The sequence below is a fragment of the Takifugu rubripes genome, chromosome 6 (assembly GCF_901000725.2).
Source record: "Takifugu rubripes chromosome 6, fTakRub1.2, whole genome shotgun sequence".
Lineage (NCBI taxonomy): Eukaryota > Metazoa > Chordata > Actinopteri > Tetraodontiformes > Tetraodontidae > Takifugu > Takifugu rubripes.
This window is the reverse complement of record NC_042290.1, coordinates 412562-434009: the sequence shown is the minus strand read 5'-3', so window position 1 is coordinate 434009 and position 21448 is coordinate 412562. Positions and strand designations below refer to the sequence as shown.

The following is a 21448-nucleotide window of genomic DNA, read 5'->3' as shown; positions in this document are numbered from 1 at the left end:
TCAGTCCTGTTTTTATCCAGAGACCAAGGGGGCCAGGGCCTCATCCACCTGGCCAGTAGAACAGCCACCTTCAGGCTATGGTTTGTGCAGAGGTACCTGACGGGACCTCCTGACTTAGTGTGGAGGGATGTGGCCAGCTGCTTACTCAGACGTGTGAGCAACTTGGGACTGGATGCTGCTCTGTTTTTAACTGATTTCAAAAGTTTAAATTTAAGGGGTCTACCAGCTTTTTATCGGAGTGTTTTTAAATCCTGTGCTCTTTTTAAATGGAAGAGGATCCGGGAGCCCAGCTCTCTGCACTGGCTGTTGAAGGAGCCCCTGGTTCACGGTGGCAGACTGGATGTCTGCAGCAGCGCCATTCCCGGTCTGATGGTGGCGCTGTGTGGCTCCAGGACTGTCACACTGAAGCAGCTGGTGGAGGCAGCTGGTCCGGCACTGGCTGACGCCCGGACCCTGAGCACTGTACTGGGGCTACGTTCACTACGGGTGGTGGAGAGGACCCTGGAACTGTGGAGGAGGAGGCTCTCTGTGAGAGAGAGAAGTCTTCTCCGACGGTACGGCGGAGGGAGAGCTGAGTCGGACCCCACGGACTTCTTCCCCGACTTCCAGCTGAACCCTGGATGCGAGGAGCTCAGCGGGCCTCTCCTGAAGGCCCTCTGCAAGGACAAACTGGGCCTCCACGGAACCAATAATAAGACTCTATATGTGAACATTGTAAAGACGATTAACGGACAGGGGCTACTCAACAGAGCGGCCTCTGTGTGGACGGACAGGCTGGGGGAACACAGGCCACAATGGAGGGTCCTATATAAACCCCCCATCAAAAAGAGGACCGGGGACCTCCAGTGGAGGATCCTACATGGAGCTGTGGTACTAAATGTGTACCTCTCTCGATTGGACCCCGCAGTGTCGGATCAGTGCCCGTTCTGCCCAGGGCGGGAGACGGTGTTTCACGCGTACAGTGAGTGTGAACGACTCTCTGTACTTTTTAAGGTTTTAAAAGGTGTTTTTAATGGTTTTAATGAAACTTTCTCTATCAGAGGTTTTATCTATGGAGCAGGGTACAGGAAAGCTGCTCAAAACAAATGGCAGCTACTCAATTTTATCTGTGGGGAAGCCAAGATGGCAATCTACATTTCCAGAAAAAACAAAATTGAAAAAAACGAAGATTGTGAGGCCGCCTCAGTGTGGCGTGGTAACACCCGGAGCAGGCTGAGGTTGGAGTTTGGCTTTTATAAAATGATGAATGACCTCAGCCGTTTTTATGAATTATGGTGTTTCAATGATGTACTCTGCACGGTAAAAGAGGACAATTTGCAATTTGCACAACCCCTTATGGGATAGTTGTATCGCTGTTTTATAGTATTTATTTATTTTATTTTATTGTTGGTTTCATGTTCTGAGCAGGGCGCTTGTGCCCCTGTGTAAACTGTAAATAAAGTATTTTTGTAAAATCTCTCTCTCTCTCTCTCTGACCGCGTGCTGTGAGTTTTTGCGTGTTTTTCCCCGACTAACTCCCCCTTCTTGGCGGTGTATCTGCACTATTATCAGGGTGGTTGTTGTCGGGTGGTTTTGGTGGAGTTTAGTGTAGTTTGGTGGAGGTTTAGTCGCGTTTTGCGGCGGGGATGGCGTCCTCGGGGACGCCGTCTCTCTCGATCCGTCACGGGATTCGGGTCCAACCCGACCCGTCTGTACCGGTGGAGGAGGTTCTCCTGGCTGTGGGAGACCAGGTGGGACACGGTAACCTGTCCTACGCCTCCAGGATGAACAGAGGAGTGGTAGTCTTTGTTAAAGAGGAGCGACTGGTGGCTGAGTTGGTGGGGAGGGGGGTGACGGTGAATGGAGCGTACCTGCAGGTGTCCCCGCTCGCCGCGCCCTCCACTCGGGTCACCGTCTCAGGTGTTCCCCCATTTGTTACTAATGAGGCTCTGGAGCAGGAGCTGCAGCGTTTTGGAAAGTTTGCGAGTGGTCTGAGGACCGTGGGTCTGGGCTGCAGGAGCGACAAACTGAAGCACGTGCTCTCACTCAGGAGGCAGTGCTTCATGTTCCTCACCTGTCCGTCACAGACACTGGACGTGTCCTTCAGGGTGAGACATGGAGAGGGACACTACATGGTCTACGCTAGCTCTGGGAGCATGAGGTGCTTTGAGTGCGGGGATGTGGGACACAAGCGTGTCGCTTGTCCTCACAGACCCGCTAATGAGGGCGCTTGCACCAGCGCCGGGTCGAGCCGCGTCGCCCCGCCGAGCGGGGGTGGTGACGAGGTGGCGGCCGATGCTGGAGGAGGCCCTAGTGGACAGGTAGAGGAGCAAAGAGGAGGTGAATGTGTAGCTGCAGTTAGGGCAGGAAGTGAGGGAGCAGCTGAGGAGGTGCAAATGGCAGGGAAGGCGCAGGCAGGAGCAACAGAGGAGGTGGAGATGGGAGCAACAGAGGAGGTGGAGATGGGAGCAACAGAGGAGGTGAAGATGGGAGTAAATGTACAGACAGGAGCAGCTGAGGAGGAGCAGCCAGGAGCTGAGGGGGTCAGTGGTGACCAGGGTCAGGCTGCTGGGGAGCAGCTCCCTGATCAGCCAGCTGAGATGCTGAGTGTTGATGAGGGACGGGAGGAGGTGATGGAGTCTGACTCTGACTCCGACTGTGGGTCTGTAGCGGACTCCCAGTCCCTTACTGGGGACCTGTACACCCTGGAAGACGTCACCAGCTTCCTGGACGAAACCTTCGGCCAGTCTGTGAAAGCAGCTGATTTTTTCCCAGACCCTGAAAAGTTTTTGAAAAGTGCATTGAGGTTGCAGAAGGCTGTGGGAGTCGACCTCCTCGATGAAAGAAAAAGATTCCGTCTAAAGAAACACATGACAGCAACAAGAAAGATGCTGAAGCAGAAAGGAAGGAAAAAAGCTAAAACATGTTAAAAGCTCCAAACAAGTTGCTGAGGTTAATGACGAGAATGAATGTGTTGCATAACTTTTCTTTTCTTTGCTGCTCCTTCTACTGCTTCACCTCTCCAAGCCTCTATGAACAAGCTCAGGGTGGCCTCACTTAACATCAATGGTGGCAGGGATCCACAGAAGAGGGCTCTGGTTGCAGACATGGTTGCTCAGAAGAAGCTAGACATCCTTCTCCTCCAGGAGACACACAGTGATGGAGACAATGAGGTAGACTGGGGTCTGTGGTGGAGAGGCCTGTCTAGGTTGTCCCATGGCACCAACCTGTCTGCAGGTGTGGCCACTCTGTTCTCTCCCAGGCTGGACGTTAGAGTCACCTCCACCACAGAGATCGCTGCAGGCAGACCTTTAGCTGTCAGAGCTGAGGTTCAGGGCTTTGTCTTCTGTCTAATAAACATCTATGCTCCCAGTCAGGGCTCAGACAGACTGGACCTGTTCCAGAAGGTCTCCTCGTTTGTGGAGCAGTGTGGTCAGGACGAGTGTGTAGTCATGGGGGGGGGACTGGAACTGCACCACAGACGTCACACTGGACAGGATTGGACAGGAGCCTCATCTCCAGTCAGCTGCTGTGCTGTCTAGGCTGGGAGGAGAGCTGGGGATGGTAGATGTTTGGAGGGTGAAGCATCCCACCATCAGGCAGTACACATGGGTGAAGGTGGTGGATGGGGTCATTAGTGCCGCTAGGCTGGACAGGTTCTACCTGTCCCAGGGTTTTAGCAATAGGTTAGTTAACAGTCACATTTATCCGGTTGGGTTCACTGATCATCACTTGGCCACTTTTGATTTTCTTATTTCACAAACACACAAATGCAGCTCATACTGGCACTTTAACGTGAAGCTGCTCCAGGACACTGAGTTTAGTCGTAGGTTCGAGGCCTTCTGGGGAACCTGGAGAGGGAGGAAGGGGGACTTTGAGTGTCTTGATCAGTGGTGGGAGGTGGGTAAAGCACACATCAGAGCCTTCTGTCAGCAATACAGTAGTCACACAACAACACGGGTAAAACACACCATAGAACACTTGGAGAGGGAGATCAGGGATCTGGAGGGCAGTTTCAGCACACACACCAGCACAGAGGGACACACACTGAGGCAGAAGAGGCAGGAACTCAGCTCTTTTTTACAGGAAAGAGTGAAGGGGGCCTTGGTGAGGTCAAGGTTCACCAGCATCAAGGAGATGGACGCTCCCACCTCCTTCTTTTTCAATCTGGAGAGGTCCGTTTCACGCGCCAAACAGATGCTCTGCCTCCGCCTGCCTGATGAGACGATGACAGCTGACCAGGGCGAGATGAGGAGACACGCTGTGGACTTCTACGGCACCCTCTACAGGGCAGAGGACTGTAGCAGGGAAGATGAGCTCCTGCAGGGTCTTCCTCGGCTGAGCCAGAGGGACCGGTCCACCCTGGACGCTGACATCACATTGGATGAACTTACTGCTGCGGTGGGACAGATGGCTTCTGGTCGAGCTCCAGGACTGGATGGTTTGCCCGCAGACTTCTATAAACATTTCTGGAGGTGTCTGGGTGCTGACCTGTGGGAGGTGCTGCAGGAGTGCACTCACACAGGTCGATTACCGACATCCTGTCAGACCGCGGTCCTCTCTCTAATCCCAAAGAAGGGGGACCTGGCTTTATTAAAAAACTGGAGACCTGTGGCGTTGCTCTGCACGGACTATAAACTTCTTTCAAAGGTGCTCGCCAACAGGCTCAAGAACCACCTCGATTTGCTCGTCCACAGGGACCAGTCGTATTGTGTCCCGGACAGGTCAATTATGGACAACCTTTTTTTAATGAGAGATTTGTTTCACCTTTGTAAACTGTACGACATTGATGTCGGGGTGATTTCTTTAGACCAGGAGAAGGCGTTCGACAGGGTCGATCACAAGTTTCTGTTTTCCACATTAAGGGCTTTTGGTTTTGGGGATGTTTTTTTGTCACTCTTGTCACTGCTGTACAGGGATGCTTGTTGTTTGGTGAAGGTTGGTGGGGGGCTGAGCTGTCCAGTGAGCGTCCAACGGGGAATAAGACAGGGATGTCCTATTTCTGGACAGTTGTACTCATTGGCCATCGAACCTCTTCTAAACAACCTAAGAACTAGGCTGTCGGGACTTTTGTTACCTGGTCTTCCTGAGCGTCCCCAGCTGGTGGTATCAGCATATGCCGATGACATCAATGTTTTTGTTAGGGATCAGGGTGATGTGGACAACCTGATTGATAGTTTAGACCACTACCAAGAAGCCTCCTCTGCTAAGGTAAACTGGGAGAAGAGCGAAGCTCTGCAGGTTGGCCCTTGGGCAGGTAGGGACAGACCAAGACTACCAGCAAACCTCAGCTGGGGTAGACAGGGCCTAAAAGTCTTAGGTGTGTTCCTTGGGACAGAAACCTTTGAGAATAAGAACTGGGAGGGTGCTGTGGAGCAGGTGCGCACCAGACTGTCCAAGTGGAAATGGCTGCTACCTCAGCTTTCCTACAGGGGGAGAGTCCTGATTGCCAATAATTTGGTCGCCTCGACTCTTTGGCACAGGCTGACGGTCTTACCGTCACCGGCTGGCCTAATCGAAAGAGTTCAAAAGTTGATTGTGGACTTTTTCTGGTCGGGCCAGCACTGGCTGAGGTCTGCAGTGCTGTACCTGCCAGTACAGGAGGGAGGACAGGGATTGGTGGACATTGCATCTCGTGTCACAGCTTTCAGACTGCAGGCGGCACAAAGATTGTTGTACAGTTTTGGTGTGCCGTGGACAGATATGGCCTGTCTGTTGTTAAGGAAGGCTGGGCGACTGGGGTACGACAAACACCTGTTCCTGCTTCAGCCCCAGTCCATGGACCTGACTGGTCTTACACCCTTCTACCAGTCAGTGTTGAAGGCATGGCAGGTTCTATCGTTTAAGCACAAAGCTGTGACAATACCAGGGATGTGGATCTTTGAAGAGCCCCTTTTTGGAAACAGCATCATCACCTCTCGGGTCCTGTCCTCCGCCACCCTGAGGTCCAGACTGAGGGATGCTGGAGTAGTGAAGCTGGGTCACTTGCTGAAGACCTCTGTCCTCAATCTCTCTGACCGGCTCAACATGAGGTCCAGCAGGCTGCTGCTCCAGCTTGTAAGAGAGGTCTGTGCTTCCCTGCCAGAGGCCCTCAGAGTCTTTGTGTTGGATCCGTCTGTGTCTGAACTGTGGGACGACAAGTGTGAGTATGTCTTTCCCTCCTTGGCTGTCTGTCCAGCTGTTGGGTAGTGGCAGCCCGAAGAAGACGACCTGCTGTCCCTGAAGTCTTCGGTATCAGTGGATTTTGAAGGTGTCGGGAGGAAGGATCTCTACATCTTAGCTGTGAAGGTCAGAAACTTGCGCCCCCTGGAAGGGCTGAAGGCGTCAGGGTGGACTAGTTTTTTTGGCGCAGGCTCTTCCCCGGGGGGTTGTTGGCGGTCCCTGTACAAGCCTCCTGTTGATAAACGGACAGGAGACCTCCAGTGGAGGATTGTGCATGGGGCCATAGCTACCAACAGGTATCTGGTGCACCTTGACCCCAGCACAGGGGATGGCTGCCCTTTCTGTTCCCAGTCAGAAACCATCCACCACCTCTTTGTCCAGTGTCCCAGACTGGTGGGGCTGTTTGGACAGCTACAGAGGTGGTTTCTTGGGTTAGGTGAGGGCTTTTCTTTCAGGACGTTTATCTTTGGTCCACACTACCGTGCAAGGAGGAAGGCTGTACACCAGTTGGTCAATGTCCTCTCGGGGACGGCTAAGTTGGCCATATGGAAGACCAGGAAGAACAGGGTGAGAGGTCAGGGGTCAGAGGACATGGTGACCATGATGACTGGACTGCTGGCAGCTCGGCTCAGGGTGGAATTTAATTTTTATAAACTGACCGGCCAAATTGTTACATTCGAAGACATCTGGGGCGTGAGAGATGTCCTGAGTTCAGTTAGGGAGAACTGCTTGATTTTGAATTTTTGAAGGTCTCCAATCTCTCACTCTGACTTGTGTAAATGCAAATGTGAATAATGTAAATGTGAATAATACATGTAAATAAAGGTGTTGTTAAATCTCAAATCTCTCTCTCTCTCTCTCGCTCTCTCTCTCTCTCTCTCTCTCTGTGTTTTGTCTTAAATACTTTACAACACAAGTGTATCATTACATCCCGGAAACCTCATGGAACATATAATTGTAGAATTTATTTTCTCCAGATGTTGGAAGTGGCTTTTTTTCCTGCCAAAGTTCCTTATTGAAGTCCAAATGTGACACCCTGTGAAGGCCTGGCTTAAATGCTTCATGCCGTTGTTGCACAGTGCGGCCTGTGTGTTACCTCAACAGGCAACATACATTGTAATAATCACACTGCGCTTCAAGGTAGCGCTAAGTTAAGCATAAGGACAACTTTAAACGTCAGCCCAGGGGTGGTGTGGCGGCGCAGTGGCTAGCACTGATATCTCCAAAAGCAGCCACATCTTTTTGTCCAGGCCAAAAAGTTTTTAAAATAATCGAACTATTGTCTATTTTTAACTGAAATATGTTTCTCTTATTTAAATTTCGGTTTCATATTTTGATGCAAATTTTGAAGGGTTATAAATGCCAGCCTCACGTCAAAATGTGACCTACCTACATTTGTCCACAATACAAAATGTATGTCTCAAAATTAGGGAGTGAAAATTGCAAACTGATCACTTTTTAATGCTGATCCGTGCAGGTCACCTGACTGCTCGCAGTGGGCTTCTCAAAATAAAACTTCCCTTTCATTCTCAGTGGAAAAGTGCATTAGTTTCAGATATGTAGGACATAAAAAGCTGTTTCAATGATATTTCTAGCCAGAAATATTCAGTACATTACATTTTTTTCAATTCTTTTATTTGATCTGGAATCTTTTATGTCTGCCGTTGTAATGTTGGTTGCTAAGGATGCTGCCAAAGGTAAAACCAAGTGGCATGTATGTTATTGTATTTATTCATTACAATGTATAGTTATCTGAGCTGTGATACATGATATATGTATATATTTTTTCTTTTCTATTCTTTTCTGACAACCCCAGAAATGATTACTTGCTTCCTCCAGAAAACCCAAACAGAGATTCTACCTGTTTATTAAAAAGCCGATCAACAAATGGACACTATTTTATGGTGTTTGAAGCATTAAGGCAGCCTATAAAGTACCATCCATACCATCTGCTGAGCTTTCTGATGTTTGTGTTGTACACAGACATTGTGTGATGACGTTTGTGAAAGAAAGAAATGATGCAATCCATTAATGAATACTGAGTGACTGTGGCATCTGGTTTGCATCGCCATCCCTCGTATATGCACGACTATTTGGGAACTAAAAACATGTTCCCTCAGTACAATTAACATGGGCAAAGCAACTGTACCAGTACTCATCCTGTTCCATGAACCGATCAACACAATGTTCTGCAGCTAAAATCCTCAGGTATCTTCCTTTTGGTTCATGTTAATCATGGTGGAGTTGGGCTTTAATTAAAACAATCATGTTTTTATTTTTCTGTCCTTTATTATAGAATCAGAACATTTCTTCCATAAAGATGCAAACTCATTTATTTGCCAGTCATACAGTAATACATTCTCACCAGAGATGTGTGTTTAAAGTATCCCCAATTATTTCATATGAATCTGTTTAGTGAAGAACAGCATCTGATTAAGACATTAATGTTGCTATCTAGTATCTCCTCTGGGGGTTGTTGTTGTTCCCCCAGTAAGAGCCGTAGAAGTCGACGTGGCCGCAGATGTGCTGGTTATTGGTGCCTCTGGTGTCGTACTGGGCTCACTTGTACTTATTGAGGCTAGCCCAGTGCTGAGAGTGCTGCCAATTCCTGTGGTGCTCACGGTGCTGATGGAGCCTGTTGAGCTTGTGGATGTGATTTGAGTGGTGGTCACAGCTGTTGGGGTTGGAGAGGTCACCTCTTCAGAGGAGTTCTCTGAGGAGTCACTGGAATCACACTTCATCAACCACAACCATTTCTGCAGTAAGTATCTCCAGTCTCTGTTGGGCCCACCTAGACGGTGACTTCTGCTCCACTGGGGATGGAAACGAACCAAATGATAAGTGTGACACCTCTATACACTCATCAGATATTTTCAGTTGTCCATTGATGCTGCTTGAGCTACAACTTAAATCCCATACTCAATAGTGCTAACTATGAAAATCTATCAGAAATGAGTCATAAGTTAACCTGACCCACGATTCTAATGAGATCACCCCATTATAATGTAAAGACTAAGGAGAAGTTTAGATTAAAATGCAGCAGTTAAAATGAAAATGACAAGAGAAATTGAGCTATAGTGATTTTAGCTTCCCTGCTGCCTAATCCTGCTAACACAAAACAGTCAAGGAATTTTGACATAATCAATGAACTTGACTTATTTGTTAGTTATCTTGATTTGCAATTTAAAGAAGTTTCACAATTAAAGGAATTTTGACATAAATATTCTATAAACAGCAAAAATGGGGACCGTGTTAGCTTTATGTGCCCCCCCACACACATACACATATACACACACACACATACGCACACACATACACATACACATGCACACACACACACACACACAGACACACACAAACACACACAGATCAAAAGAGACCAACATGTATTGTAGTTGTCTTACCGGTGTAGCTGACGCTGTTGTGAGGAACACAACGAAGAAAGTTATTTTAAGAAGTTCCATCTGTGGTCTGGACTGAATGGGAGTGAAGAGACACAAAAATGGTTTTACATTTCAGGAAAAGTCTTTGAAAATATCACAAAGCGTTTCAAGACAGAGGCCGGAGCATCCCCGCCTGTCTTATGAGCACACATTAAACACTTCACAAATATTCACAGGAGGAAAGATTCACACATTAATACTGCAAACAGGCTGGAACCAGTCTGAGATTAAAAAGACATCTGGGCATTTTTCCCTCATCTGCATTATTTAAAGATACACGCAGAGATGTCCATCTATGTGTATACAGAAGTTAGTCTCCAGGTTGCCTCCTGCACATCTGGGACTTTACACTTTTACCTTTCCAGTTTAAATCTTACCAGATTTAGGCTGCAGCAAGTGCCGAATCCCTGTGTGAATATAGTCAGCAGGATTGTGTGAACACTCTGGAAAAGTGCACAAGGATGTTTGACCTCCATCTGTACCTAGACGCTGCTCATATAGTTTCCCAGTGCAGAAGTGCTGGGCTCTGATAGGATGGGAGCCTGGGGGTGTGCATTGAGCAAGACTTGTTTTCCCCAAGTGGTGGGGAGGAGCAAGAATTTAACCAACTTCACAGATCAGTGCACACAATTAAAAGTTTCTTACATTGTTTTATTGGCAAATCATATTCATAATGGAGTAAAAGGTAAAGAGATGAGTTTGCTGGTGTAGGAAATGGAGAGGTCTTCATCAGAAATGTGACTGACACAACAGAGCCGTGAACAAACATACAGGCTTAGTTTGGTGGGACTCAACAATCTGTGGGATTTTACAGCGAGTCAGAGTGGAGCAACACCCTGATTAGACCTGTGTTTTTCTACACTGCTGTGTTACTTCACTCTGAAGCCTCCCACATCCTGTAATCATGACACACATTTGTGACGACAATCATGCCAAAACCTTAGGATCAACATCCACTCAGTCACCACAGGCGAGGTGAGCAAGGCCTCATCTTAGTGCATGGCGAGACAAGAAATTCAAGACAAGAAATGAAACTCATCCTCACACCAAAACTGGAAAAAAAAAAGGTTCCTCCAAGTCTTAGAAGCAGCAAGACTTTTTAAAAAAATATTCACTGAAGTTTTATTTGCTTTATTTATTTATTTGGTGGGGGGGTGGGGGTGGATTGGAGCCCATCCCAGCTCATCACAGGGCTGTCAGCAGTTGAGGGTTCGGTAGGGAACCTCAGCATTGGGAACCTCAGCATTGCTCCAAAGGTGTTGTAGCACCTTCTCATAGCAGAACAGCTTCCATGTTCTTGCCTGAACTGGGTCTCAAACCAAGAACCCTCTGCTTCTCAGCATAGTCCTCAACAGACTGAGATACCCCCCCCCCCCCCCCCATTCTGTGAAGTTCTTCATTGATTGATTGAAAACAAAATAAAACCAAAAATTATTACAGACCATAATCCAAATTCTGTGGATCAGTGGTGTCTAAGGATGCTACTGCTGAGATGATGGAGGTCTCCACTCAGACCTGGATTTGAGCAACAGTCATCTTCTGAACAGTCAGATGTGATGCCATAATAACAGGACAACACATGATGTTCCCAGCCAGGCTTGCTCTGAAGCCACAGCAGGGATGGATGTTCCATCCTGGAGGATGCAATTAATGGCAGCTGCAGATACAACTGGTCTTGAAGGCGCCACAGTGACCAGCGATTCAGATTCAGATTTCCTTTATTTGTCCCACACAGGAAAATTTACAGCGCAACAGCAACAGCAAAAGAAAAAGTAACATAAAATAATTTTAAAAAATTTGGGGTAAGATATACAAAAAAGGATGTATATATACAATAATCTAAGATAAATGGATAATTGGCCCTTGTATACCTGTACATGGTACAGAGGCTGTATACAATATACAACATACACATCGATATACATACCAATACAATATACATCTCAGAATATATCATATTCAGATTGTGTTAGCGGGCATTATGTTTATTGTGCAGTCTGACAGCAGCTGGCAGGAAAGATCTGCGATACCTCTCCTTCACACAGCGAGGGTGGAGCAGCCGCTCACTGAAGGAGCTGCTCAGTGCTGTCAGGGTGTCCTGTAGGGGATGGAATGTGTTGTTCAACATGGATGACAGATTAGCCATCATCCTCCCATTTCCCACCACCTCCACTGAGTCCAGGACAGAGCTGGCCCTCCTTACCAGTCTGTCCATCCTCTTCCTGTCCCTACATCAAGGACCCTTTATTGCTGTTGAACTACACAGAAAATTTATGAAAATCACAATGATAACAAGCATACAAACCAACAAACCAAATGAGGATGCAGGGACCGTCTAGACCACACAGGGGCGCTGCTGCGGTTCCATTGAAGAAACCCGAAATGGCCCCGAAAGTTTAACAGTTATTTTCTTTAAACAGCTTTAAAATTGGATATTATAAGTTATTCACTGTCCCTGAGTCCAAGAAAAAAAATAATCACTTAGTGTATCAGTGGTCGAATTAAAGATTCAAAAAGGGAAAAAGGAGTTGTTTCCAGAATAAAAAACCCACATCATTACATCTGGAGAAGGAGGTGAAGGGAGGAATATCAAGATAACAAGGAAGAAACCACTTTTGTCTGAAAATTTCTCATGCTTCTCAAATTCTCAAGTTGAGGAATCATATTCTCATGCATAGACTCATGCAAAATGTCACTGCTATGATTCTTTTGCTATGCTAAATTGAGATAAATCATTTTCCACTTTTATTTTCAAATCAGAAGATATGACAGTGGGTTAGAAAGTCACGCTACCACATATTAAACCCTTGTTTGTAGTGCCATCTACTGGTATAAGAACCCTGGCGCACGAGCATTAATGTAGTTACTTGAGCATTTTGCAAATTCTTTCACAATTCCAGCGGATATTGCAAAATCATGTAAGTAATGCTAACAAAATACATGCATTACAATTTAGAGCAACAATTATTGTTAGATAAATCCATGCAGTTTGTGAGTGTAATGCCATGAAATTATATCAAGTTCTGTAGGAGAGTATAAAGCCATTTCCCCCCCTCAAATATACTTTGTCACTCTGCATTTCAGTCATAAAAATGTGTGAATTAAATTGCAAAGCCTCTGTGAAACAGAGGTTGAAACCTTTGCAGGCTTTCTGTTGGAGCCAGTGTAGTGTCATTTAGTTTCGGTCCTTCTCTGTCTCATCAACTCTTAAAGTCTCTTAAAGTTCATACATGAAAAACCAAAGACATTATAGAAGCTTTTATTTTCATGTTGTCAATTAAAATGCTCTTGAATATTTAACCAATAACTTGATTTTGCCCAGTAGGCACATAAAAAAACATGTTTTAAAGAAGTGAGTTCAGCACATAGCTCCACATTAGCTGTACATCCTTATTCTTATAATTATTTTGTGTTTCAGTCAGTTTGTGCTGAATGTTATCAGGCTGCGGTTTTCAACTGTTGAGCTTCGTAGAGGAAAGAGCTGCTTCCTTTCTGTCACCGTGTAAACGGACCTCGGTGGGGAAAGAGGCTGGTGTTTGTACTGCGGTTTACATCTTCTATACTGGGATTATCTTGGCATCACTGCCAGATCCTTTTCTGCCACATTTCTCACTTCATCAGTTAAAGTAAACTGCAGTTATCTACAGTATGTGGAGCTGTGGTTGTCTGAAAAATGATCTCACCTTCTGGGAGTCATTTTACACACACACACACACACACACACACACACACACACACACACACACACACACACACACACACACACACACACACACACACACAATTATACTGCAGCTGGACTGCCTAAACACTGTTATTAGTGCTGCTGCTCTGTCATAGAGGCTCCCATAGGTAACATATTGGTGGGATAAATTAGAGTTACTACCTTCAACTTTTGCTAAGAGTGACCTGTTTGTGACATTATACATTTTTTTGTTCAGCATTCTTAGTTGTAAATACATTTTTTTTTGGTACAAATCAGAATGAATGTCTGAATTGTTTTTGTTTTTTTTTAAAAAAATCTGACTGCAGCTATAATGTTGAGTAATGACATCGGCTGTGGAAACCAGTCACAGGGAGCAGCTTCTCAAACAGTCAGCTTGCTTTTGGCAACAGTGATGAGTCAGACTAAGATGACCTTGAGGGGTCTGGGTGCCGAGAACATGGAGCAGTGGCTCTGAATATATTGACAAAGAGTCATTTTTGAGACATTGCTGCCTTGCAGCTCAATGGTCACATGATTTGCAACAAGGGCAGGGGTTGCAAATTGCTTGTGTGCTTAATAACCTTTTTTTAATTTTTTTTTATTGTGGTTAAGGTTATTAAAGGGACATACAAATGGAGATAAATGCAGAGACCAAGGACAGTGGAGGAGATTTTCATGGATAAAGGTTTAAGGAAAAGGAAGGAGGGAGTTACAGCAGGAGGACAATAATGACGGGTCTGTTATTAAGGCTTCCTGCTAATAAACACTCTCTGGCCTTTTGTGGTAAAGAGGCAAAGACATTGTGCTGAATCCAAGTGCATTTTCAAACAAGCTCTTTCTAACTGCACCAGTCATCCACAACACAGAGAACAATTAAGTATCAGTTCCCTGCCCCCATTTTTACATTAAAGCATCCATACAAAACAGGACATTTCCAAATCAATCAAAAGGGGCTGACTGGAGGTGAGCGAGAGCCCAATGTGATTTGTAAACTCATAAGTCCTGTTAGAATTCGTTAGGAAGAGAGATGTCGAATCTGCTGCCTGTGCTGGTGCACATACAGAGAGAAACAGCTCCAACATCAGTCTGAGAGATTATGATTCAAATGAAGGGAAAACAATTCACAGTGTAATGTGGAGTACATGTAATAGGAAATACACTCTGGATAGATCACCATGGTACCGTTCCTACAAAAGTATTTTTTCTTTGACTGATGTGAAATTCCCCTGCCTGGTCCAGTGTAAGACTTTAAATCAACAGTCAGACAACAATGACAACTCTGATTTCATCCCCTTCTCAAAATCAGCAGTTTCAGCACTTTTTGGAAAGAAGAATGCAGAAGCCGATATAAAATTTACCACGAATGATTCAATGACCGCCTGGCAGAGAATGAGAGGGAGAGCCAAGTAGCTTATCTACAGATCACTGACTGGATTCCCTGGTGCATTCAAGGATGAGGTAGAAGTCTTGCCGAACACTCGGCACGGAGGGGACTGCCAAATGGTAGCTGAGGAAAGCTTCAAAAGGAGATAACCCTGTTGCTGAGCTGGAGAGATTTGAGGGCATATTCCACCCAGAGTAGATGCAGGCTGTGGAAGATGATTCAGACTGATGCAGACCCTGGTTTGCTGCTTAGCTTGACAATTATTCTGAGGGTGAAATTCTGAGGACAAGCTAGCCGTAGCTCCCAAGGCCTTACAGAAAGCCTTATACACCTGGGAGATGAACTGTTGACCCCTATTTGACACAATGTTCATAGGTATATGCAGATCTGGACAGCCTGGTCAAATTTAACTGTGTGGTGTTCGGGTCTGTGGGACCCGTTTTCACTTTTTATTAAAAGAAAAATGATAAAATTATCAGAAGTCGTGGTCAGGGACAGAAGGCTGGTGAGTTTACCGGGAGACAGGCGGTGCAGGCAGGTCAGAGGCAAACAGGTTCGGCAACAGGAGGTCAGGCAGGTAAGAAGTGCTGGAGAGTCTTGCATGGAAATGCTGAAGAACAATCTGACAAAGAGTGAGAGTGCAGGGGAGGCTTATAAGCAGGGCTGATTGGGAATAACCTGCAGCTGTGCTTGCAGGTGAGTGGAGTTGAGCTGATGTCAGTGGCTGGCAGGTAGAGTGGAGCAGAGGCAGGGAGAGCGGAAAATTACTGAGGCAGAGGAACAGGAGGGAACTGGGGGGATGGAGCTGTGACAGTGAGTGTCATCAAAGTAAACAAAAACAAATCTATTCAAAAAATCCCAGAGAACATTGTAATCAGGCCTTGGAAGACAGTGGGAGCATTTGTGAGGCCAAAAGGCACGACTCAAAGTGACCTAAAGGGGTATTAAAGGTGGTCTTCCACTCAGCATCTTATATGCATTACAGTATATGGTAAGTATTCCACACCCTCTATAGACTCAAACGCAGTATTGATTAAAGATAGAGGGTGCGTATTCTTAACCATGATGTCATTTGGGCCCTGGAAATCAATGAACAGTCTGAGAATCTTGTCTTTCTTTACCACAAAACAGAATCCAGCCCCCAGAAGTGAGAAATATGGGCAAACGATTCCTGCAGCAAGGGACTCCATGATATATTTCTCCATTGCTTCTCGCTCTGGCCAGGACAGGCTGTATAATTGGCTGGAGGAGAGTGGGATGCTCCCTGCCCCAGGGAGCAGGACAATGGCACAGTCATAGGTGGCAGAGAAAGTTGTTCTGTTCTTTCTGAATACCTCACAAAGGTCCAGATATTTAGCAAGAACATTGATAAAGTATGAAAAACTGGTTTTAGCAGTAGAATGCAAACCAGTACTGGCTGTGGGGGTAAGAAAGATCTTAGACACCAGGCATGAGAATGTGTGCTCCAGCCCAGAATATTTCCCAATGCCCAGTCAAAGTGAGGGTTATGGAGTCTCAGCCAGGGGTAACCCGAAATGACTGGAGCCTGAGGTGACGAGATTAGAAGGAATGGAAGAGATTCATGGTGGTTATCGGAGATGACAAAGGAAAAATGTGATGTTCCTCATTTGAAGCTCTTGCCATTTAAAGCGAGGGCAAGAACAAGTTTGTCCACCTTTTCAAGCCTTTTCAAGCTGTTTTGCAAGGTCCTAAATCAAATTGTCCTCAGCATCTGAATCGATGATAAATTGCAGGGGAAGAGCTGTGTTTTGTATGCACAGAGAGTCCTTGACCAAGACCTGAATCAGAGGGGGAAAATGAATCACTGAACTTCTGGCTTGTTAGGACCCACATGCTCACTGATAAGCTGTCCCTTTGGGGTGGCTGGGGCAGGTAGCAATAATACCCAAAGTAGAGGCACTCACCAGCTCGAATCCTGCAGAGTAACTCCTGTGGTCTTAGTTTAGCTTGTCCCAGTTGCATTGGCTCCTCCTCCTCAGCAAGCCGAGTTGAGGGTTGAACCGAATTACCTGACTGAACTAGGGTGGACGATTAGCGATTGTGTCGAGACTCCGCCCTCATCGTATACCTTGGTGGAATGCACTCTCGCAAACGTGATTGTATATCTTACCTGGAAGGGAAACGAGGGAGTGAAAATCAACGGGTTCATCTTGGGTGGCCAATTCACCCTTTAGTCGCTCGTTTAGCCCCTTAGAAAACAAAGCCTTGAGATCTGAGTCATTCCATTGGGCGTCTGCTGCCAATGTCCAAAATTCCACACAGAGAGAGAAATAGAACACAAAGGGCATGGAAACACCAGGAAAACCAAGGAAAATAGACCAGACCACCACAGATATACTCCTTCAAGAACCATAGACGTTTGACTGAATAAAAACTCATGTGTTATCGCATTATTTTATTAAAACTTTTATCTAATTTTAAGTTTCGCTCATCAAAACATCAAATTGTGTCAAAGCATCACTGTCTCATTTCTTCACGGAAGCCAGACCAACAGTATACATATACCAGCAATGACAATAACAATCAGAAAAAGGTGGATCTGCTGGAGTCGTGTGGCAATATGAAAGACAATATTCTTTTAATATTATTCAACAACAAAATCTCTGTGTGATTCGGATTAGAGGGTCAACCTAAATCTGACTGATGACAACATATGTTTTTTATTCATGCCTCCTCTCTAAAAGGTTCTCTTTATCTAATTATTGCCAGAGTTCAAAGGTCAACCCATGTGTGTGTGATGTGAAAACAGATAAATGCTGATAAATGTTTTCCTTGGTAAGAATATATATACAAAGAACATGTACGAGGCTTTATTACTAGAAAGATAATAGTCACATTAATAGAAATGTAATAACAATGTAATATGACAGATGTTTTTTCCAGTTAGAGGTTTTTGCACAACCAACCGAAGCAACTGTTGGTGTTGCCCCAAAATTTGCTGATTAGTGATTGTACTGAACTTAACAGAGGAACATAAACATGTTCATCCCTGCGGGCTGATCATTTTACCATATCACTTTCAAGGTTGGATTCCAAAAAATTCAAGGGTCATAGATGGGGTTGGTAAAGTTAGCAAAAGAGCCGTGATCATCCCAAAGACGCCCATACGAAACCCGTCTGAAAGGAGGAAGAAACAAAACTCCAGGTTATGATCTGAACACGGAAAAGTATTAGAAAAGTTGTAAAAAGTGAAGTAAAAGCAAAGGCTTTACATGGCTCCACAGTAAAGAGAACACATAACGTCTGATCCCATTGTGGTCTGTACTCGTCTCTATCATGCAGGAGTCCACTGACTTTCTGTCAGTCGGCTTCATTTCAGTTGGCACAGTCTTGTACACCTAGTTCTTCTTCCATCTTTATCAGCTCAGTCTTGCACCCCTGTCCACTTCCCAGGTATCTAAACCCCCTGTCTTACACACACCTCTTGCCAGATTGTTTTATGCTCCATGACTGAAATTCCAGCATTCTTTTAGACTGTTTTTCCCTGGTTAGACACTGCCTGTTCCTGACCTGCCATTTTCACCTTTGTCCTGGTAATTACATTGTTTTCTGACTGACCTTCCATCTGCCTGCTCCTCTCCTGGTTATGTTTCCCAATTCCCAGATCCTGGTTTCACTAAATCTGTGGATTCCAAGAGTTACAATATTTCCCTATGGATTACTTTTTGGTCAGATTTACTCTCTGCCCAACTGTTTTGCCTTTAAAAGATTTCATTTGTGTGTACTGCATCTGGAGCCTGTCTCCAGCAATGCTACTGAAAGTTGCATTGACTGAGAGTGTTAGCTCAAACTCTGGTCTGGGAAGACATATCCTTGGTAACCAAAGATATCCCCAACCCAGTCAGACCATGACTGCTGCATTGGTCCAGGAGCTGACTGATGCCCTAGTTCAAGTCTACGTGGCAATCTCCCAGAAGACTGTCCAGGGTCAGACCAAAAGAAAGCCCATAGCTTTCAGGAAGTGCGCACGCATGCACATTGAGACCACATTGACCACTGAGCCACATTGTGAGTTGACTTCTGAGTTGACTTCTCATTTGTGGGTTAATGATTGGCATTCCAGTGATTGGAATGTGTTGTTAGTATTGCTTTCATACCTTTGGACAGCATTTGAACCTCAGTAAATTGCATGTTGAGAGAATCTGAGCTCAAACTCACCTGATCTTGTAGGTGTAGAGCCCAGATAATATCAGGATGAAGACCACAATGAACATGAAACAAATTGCTGCAATACTTCCTGGAAAGAGAATGATAGATATTTAAAAAAAAGATGTTTCCACATTAATATTTCATATATCAGCCATCATAATTTCTTCAGCACTTCATAATTTCCATTTTAATTTACTGAGCAATTTGAAGGAGATTAATACAAACTAAAGAGAAAAATACCAGTGATTTGTGAAGGGCTTTATTTTGTAAAGAGTGATCAGTCAGAAGAGGCAGATTAAATCACTAACACCAGGACAAACACACACGTAAACATTAAGGGATGAGAACATCCGAGCACCTGAATTAGAAAAGAAGAGGACGTGGGTTTAAATCCAGGCGGTGAGGGAAGGTCACACACACAGGGAGGGAAACAGATGATAAGATTAGATTACAACACATCAACTAAATAGTTTATATGATCATGAGAAGTTAAAGAGAACATATTGAAATACATATTAATAGCAAAGCACTTCTAGTCTGCCTTATTGTGTCTGAAAAAACATAAATGTAGTTTAATAGAACTCATTGTACAGTGAGAACTAATAAGGTTTGGAAGGCTTATTTATCATGTGACAACATGTGATATGAGACAGTTTTAAACATGAACCATAGACTGAATTCTGGATTTTTTGGGACAGCAATGCCTGATTAAAAAGTGAAAATGAAGGAAATAACCTGAGCTTAGCGGCTCCGACTTTTCCCTTCCCTCTCCCATGGTCGTCAGTTGCGTGGTTTTTGGACCCCTAGCTGTTGAGGTGATTGGTGTCATGGGGCTGGTGGTGTTGGTGGAATTTAGGAAACTGCTGGTGGTACCAATGAGAAGACTGGTGGTGGTGGTGCTGCCATTGTTAAGACTGGTGGTGTTGGTGGGGCCATTGTTAAGACTGATGGTGGTGGTGCTGCCATTGTTAAGACTGGTGGTGTTGGTAGTGGTGGTCTCAACTGTGGTGCTGTTGGGGGGACTGGGTTTGATTGCAGTGATGTTGGACTTGCTGCTAGTGTTCTGAAAAGTGGTGGTGGGGGTGTTTGTGGTAGATGATATACTCTGAGTGGTAGCAGGAGGTGGTACAGCAGAGGAGGGGGTGTCAAAAGAGACTTTGGCCAGCATGCTGGTCATACTGCTGGATGAAGCCCTATTTTGTGGGATAGTGGTGGTAGCTCGGCTGTTGGCTCTGACATTATTCTCTGGTGTAGCTCTTCCTTTGTGTAGCGTTGTTAATAAGATGGATGTGGTTTCTGGTGATGACGCATGTGTCATCACTGGTATTGCAGCACTGCACAAAAGTAGACCTGGGGAAAAAATCCGTTACTTTGCTTCTTCTTAGATGCTTGCACAATTTAACCCAAATCATCTCGGATCAATTTTGAAACCAGACATAATTCTAATCTGAATTTACTTAAGCGACTTTCCGTATCAACTCCTTAATTGATGGGGAGAATTTGAGGAGAAATTTGCACACAAATCTCAACTAGTATACATGAGCACCAAGTAGTTGACATGTTTAGAACTACATACTAGTACTAGTCTAGTACATTTACTAACAAAAGCATACCATCCTTGTGACTATCTTGAAACTATCATGCTGACTGTTTCCATTTCAGTGCTATATCTAAGATCATGGTCAAAGTCAATTTATAACATCATCATTTCTAACCAATAGTTAAAAATTTAACTGCTATGGTTTACTTTTCAATGAAAATTTTCAAGATCACAGAAAAATGTCTAGTTAGGATCCTGGTAAAAGAATAATGCTCAGAAGAAAAGGAGCAAAACACAGAGTTTCAATTTGACTGAACAGGAAGTTGGGGTAGACGTAAGATTGAAAAGACTTTCAAATGGAGCAATAAGATTGGTTTTCTTTTGCTGTTGCTGTTAAACAATTGTAGCACCAGTCAGTAAGAAATTACCTCATGCAAAGTGTGTCAATAAAAGCCGAATATGAGTCGAATATGAGTCACATTTACGATCAAGTTTAAACAGTTGGATTCTTTGAACAATCTTTTGGATAAGTCCTGAGTTGTATCAAACTATCTTGATACTGACATGTAAATTGTTATCGCACCAAGATAAATTCACAGAATCAGAAAAAAGACATAAACATAAATAAAGACATTTCAGAATGTACTTACATGTCACCAATGTTTGTTGCCTGACTCTTTTCATTATGTTCCTATTCACTGTTTATCTCTGGAGAGGCTTTGGGGAGTGCAGCGCTGCGTCATGTCAGTGTATGTGTGTGTGTATATGTGTGTGTGGGTGTGTGTTGTGACTGTTATTCAACCTTTGTCTTCAGGGGAGGTTAAAAATTCACAGAGAAAATTGACAGTTTGCATTCCGAACATTTCTCTAGTTTATTGTAACTTTATGTTACTATGAGCTACTCTGAGCTTTTAGTCTTTGATCTGTATGTTAGGTTTTAAAAGCCACTCGAGTGGGACTTCTATGCTTGTTATATTACTTTATGTAATTGAAAAATTGTCATATTCCTGTTTCAGTTGATGTTATTGTATTTTTTTTTTAAATGGAAAGAAATCCTGTTTATG

The 21448-nt window shown here is 44.7% G+C and overlaps 2 protein-coding genes across 2 annotated transcripts; both read right to left on the bottom strand.

Moving 5' to 3' along the window:
* Positions 1-8410: 8410 nt before the first annotated feature.
* Positions 8411-10117, bottom strand: LOC105418624 (cell wall integrity and stress response component 4-like). Its single transcript, XM_029837609.1, has 3 exons — positions 9962-10117; positions 9546-9617; positions 8411-8954 (listed from the first exon to the last, which is right to left on the bottom strand). Exons 1-3 carry the CDS (start codon positions 10058-10060, stop codon positions 8592-8594), a joined length of 534 nt encoding a protein of 177 aa, XP_029693469.1. The 5' UTR covers positions 10061-10117; the 3' UTR covers positions 8411-8591.
* Positions 10118-17077: 6960 nt separating this feature from the next.
* parm1 (prostate androgen-regulated mucin-like protein 1) lies at positions 17078-21200 on the bottom strand. The gene is made up of 4 exons (XM_011618454.2): positions 21035-21200; positions 19580-20194; positions 18854-18932; positions 17078-17812 (listed from the first exon to the last, which is right to left on the bottom strand). Exons 1-4 carry the CDS (start codon positions 21066-21068, stop codon positions 17737-17739), a joined length of 804 nt encoding a protein of 267 aa, XP_011616756.1. The 5' UTR covers positions 21069-21200; the 3' UTR covers positions 17078-17736.
* Between the last annotated feature and the right edge of the window lie 248 nt (positions 21201-21448).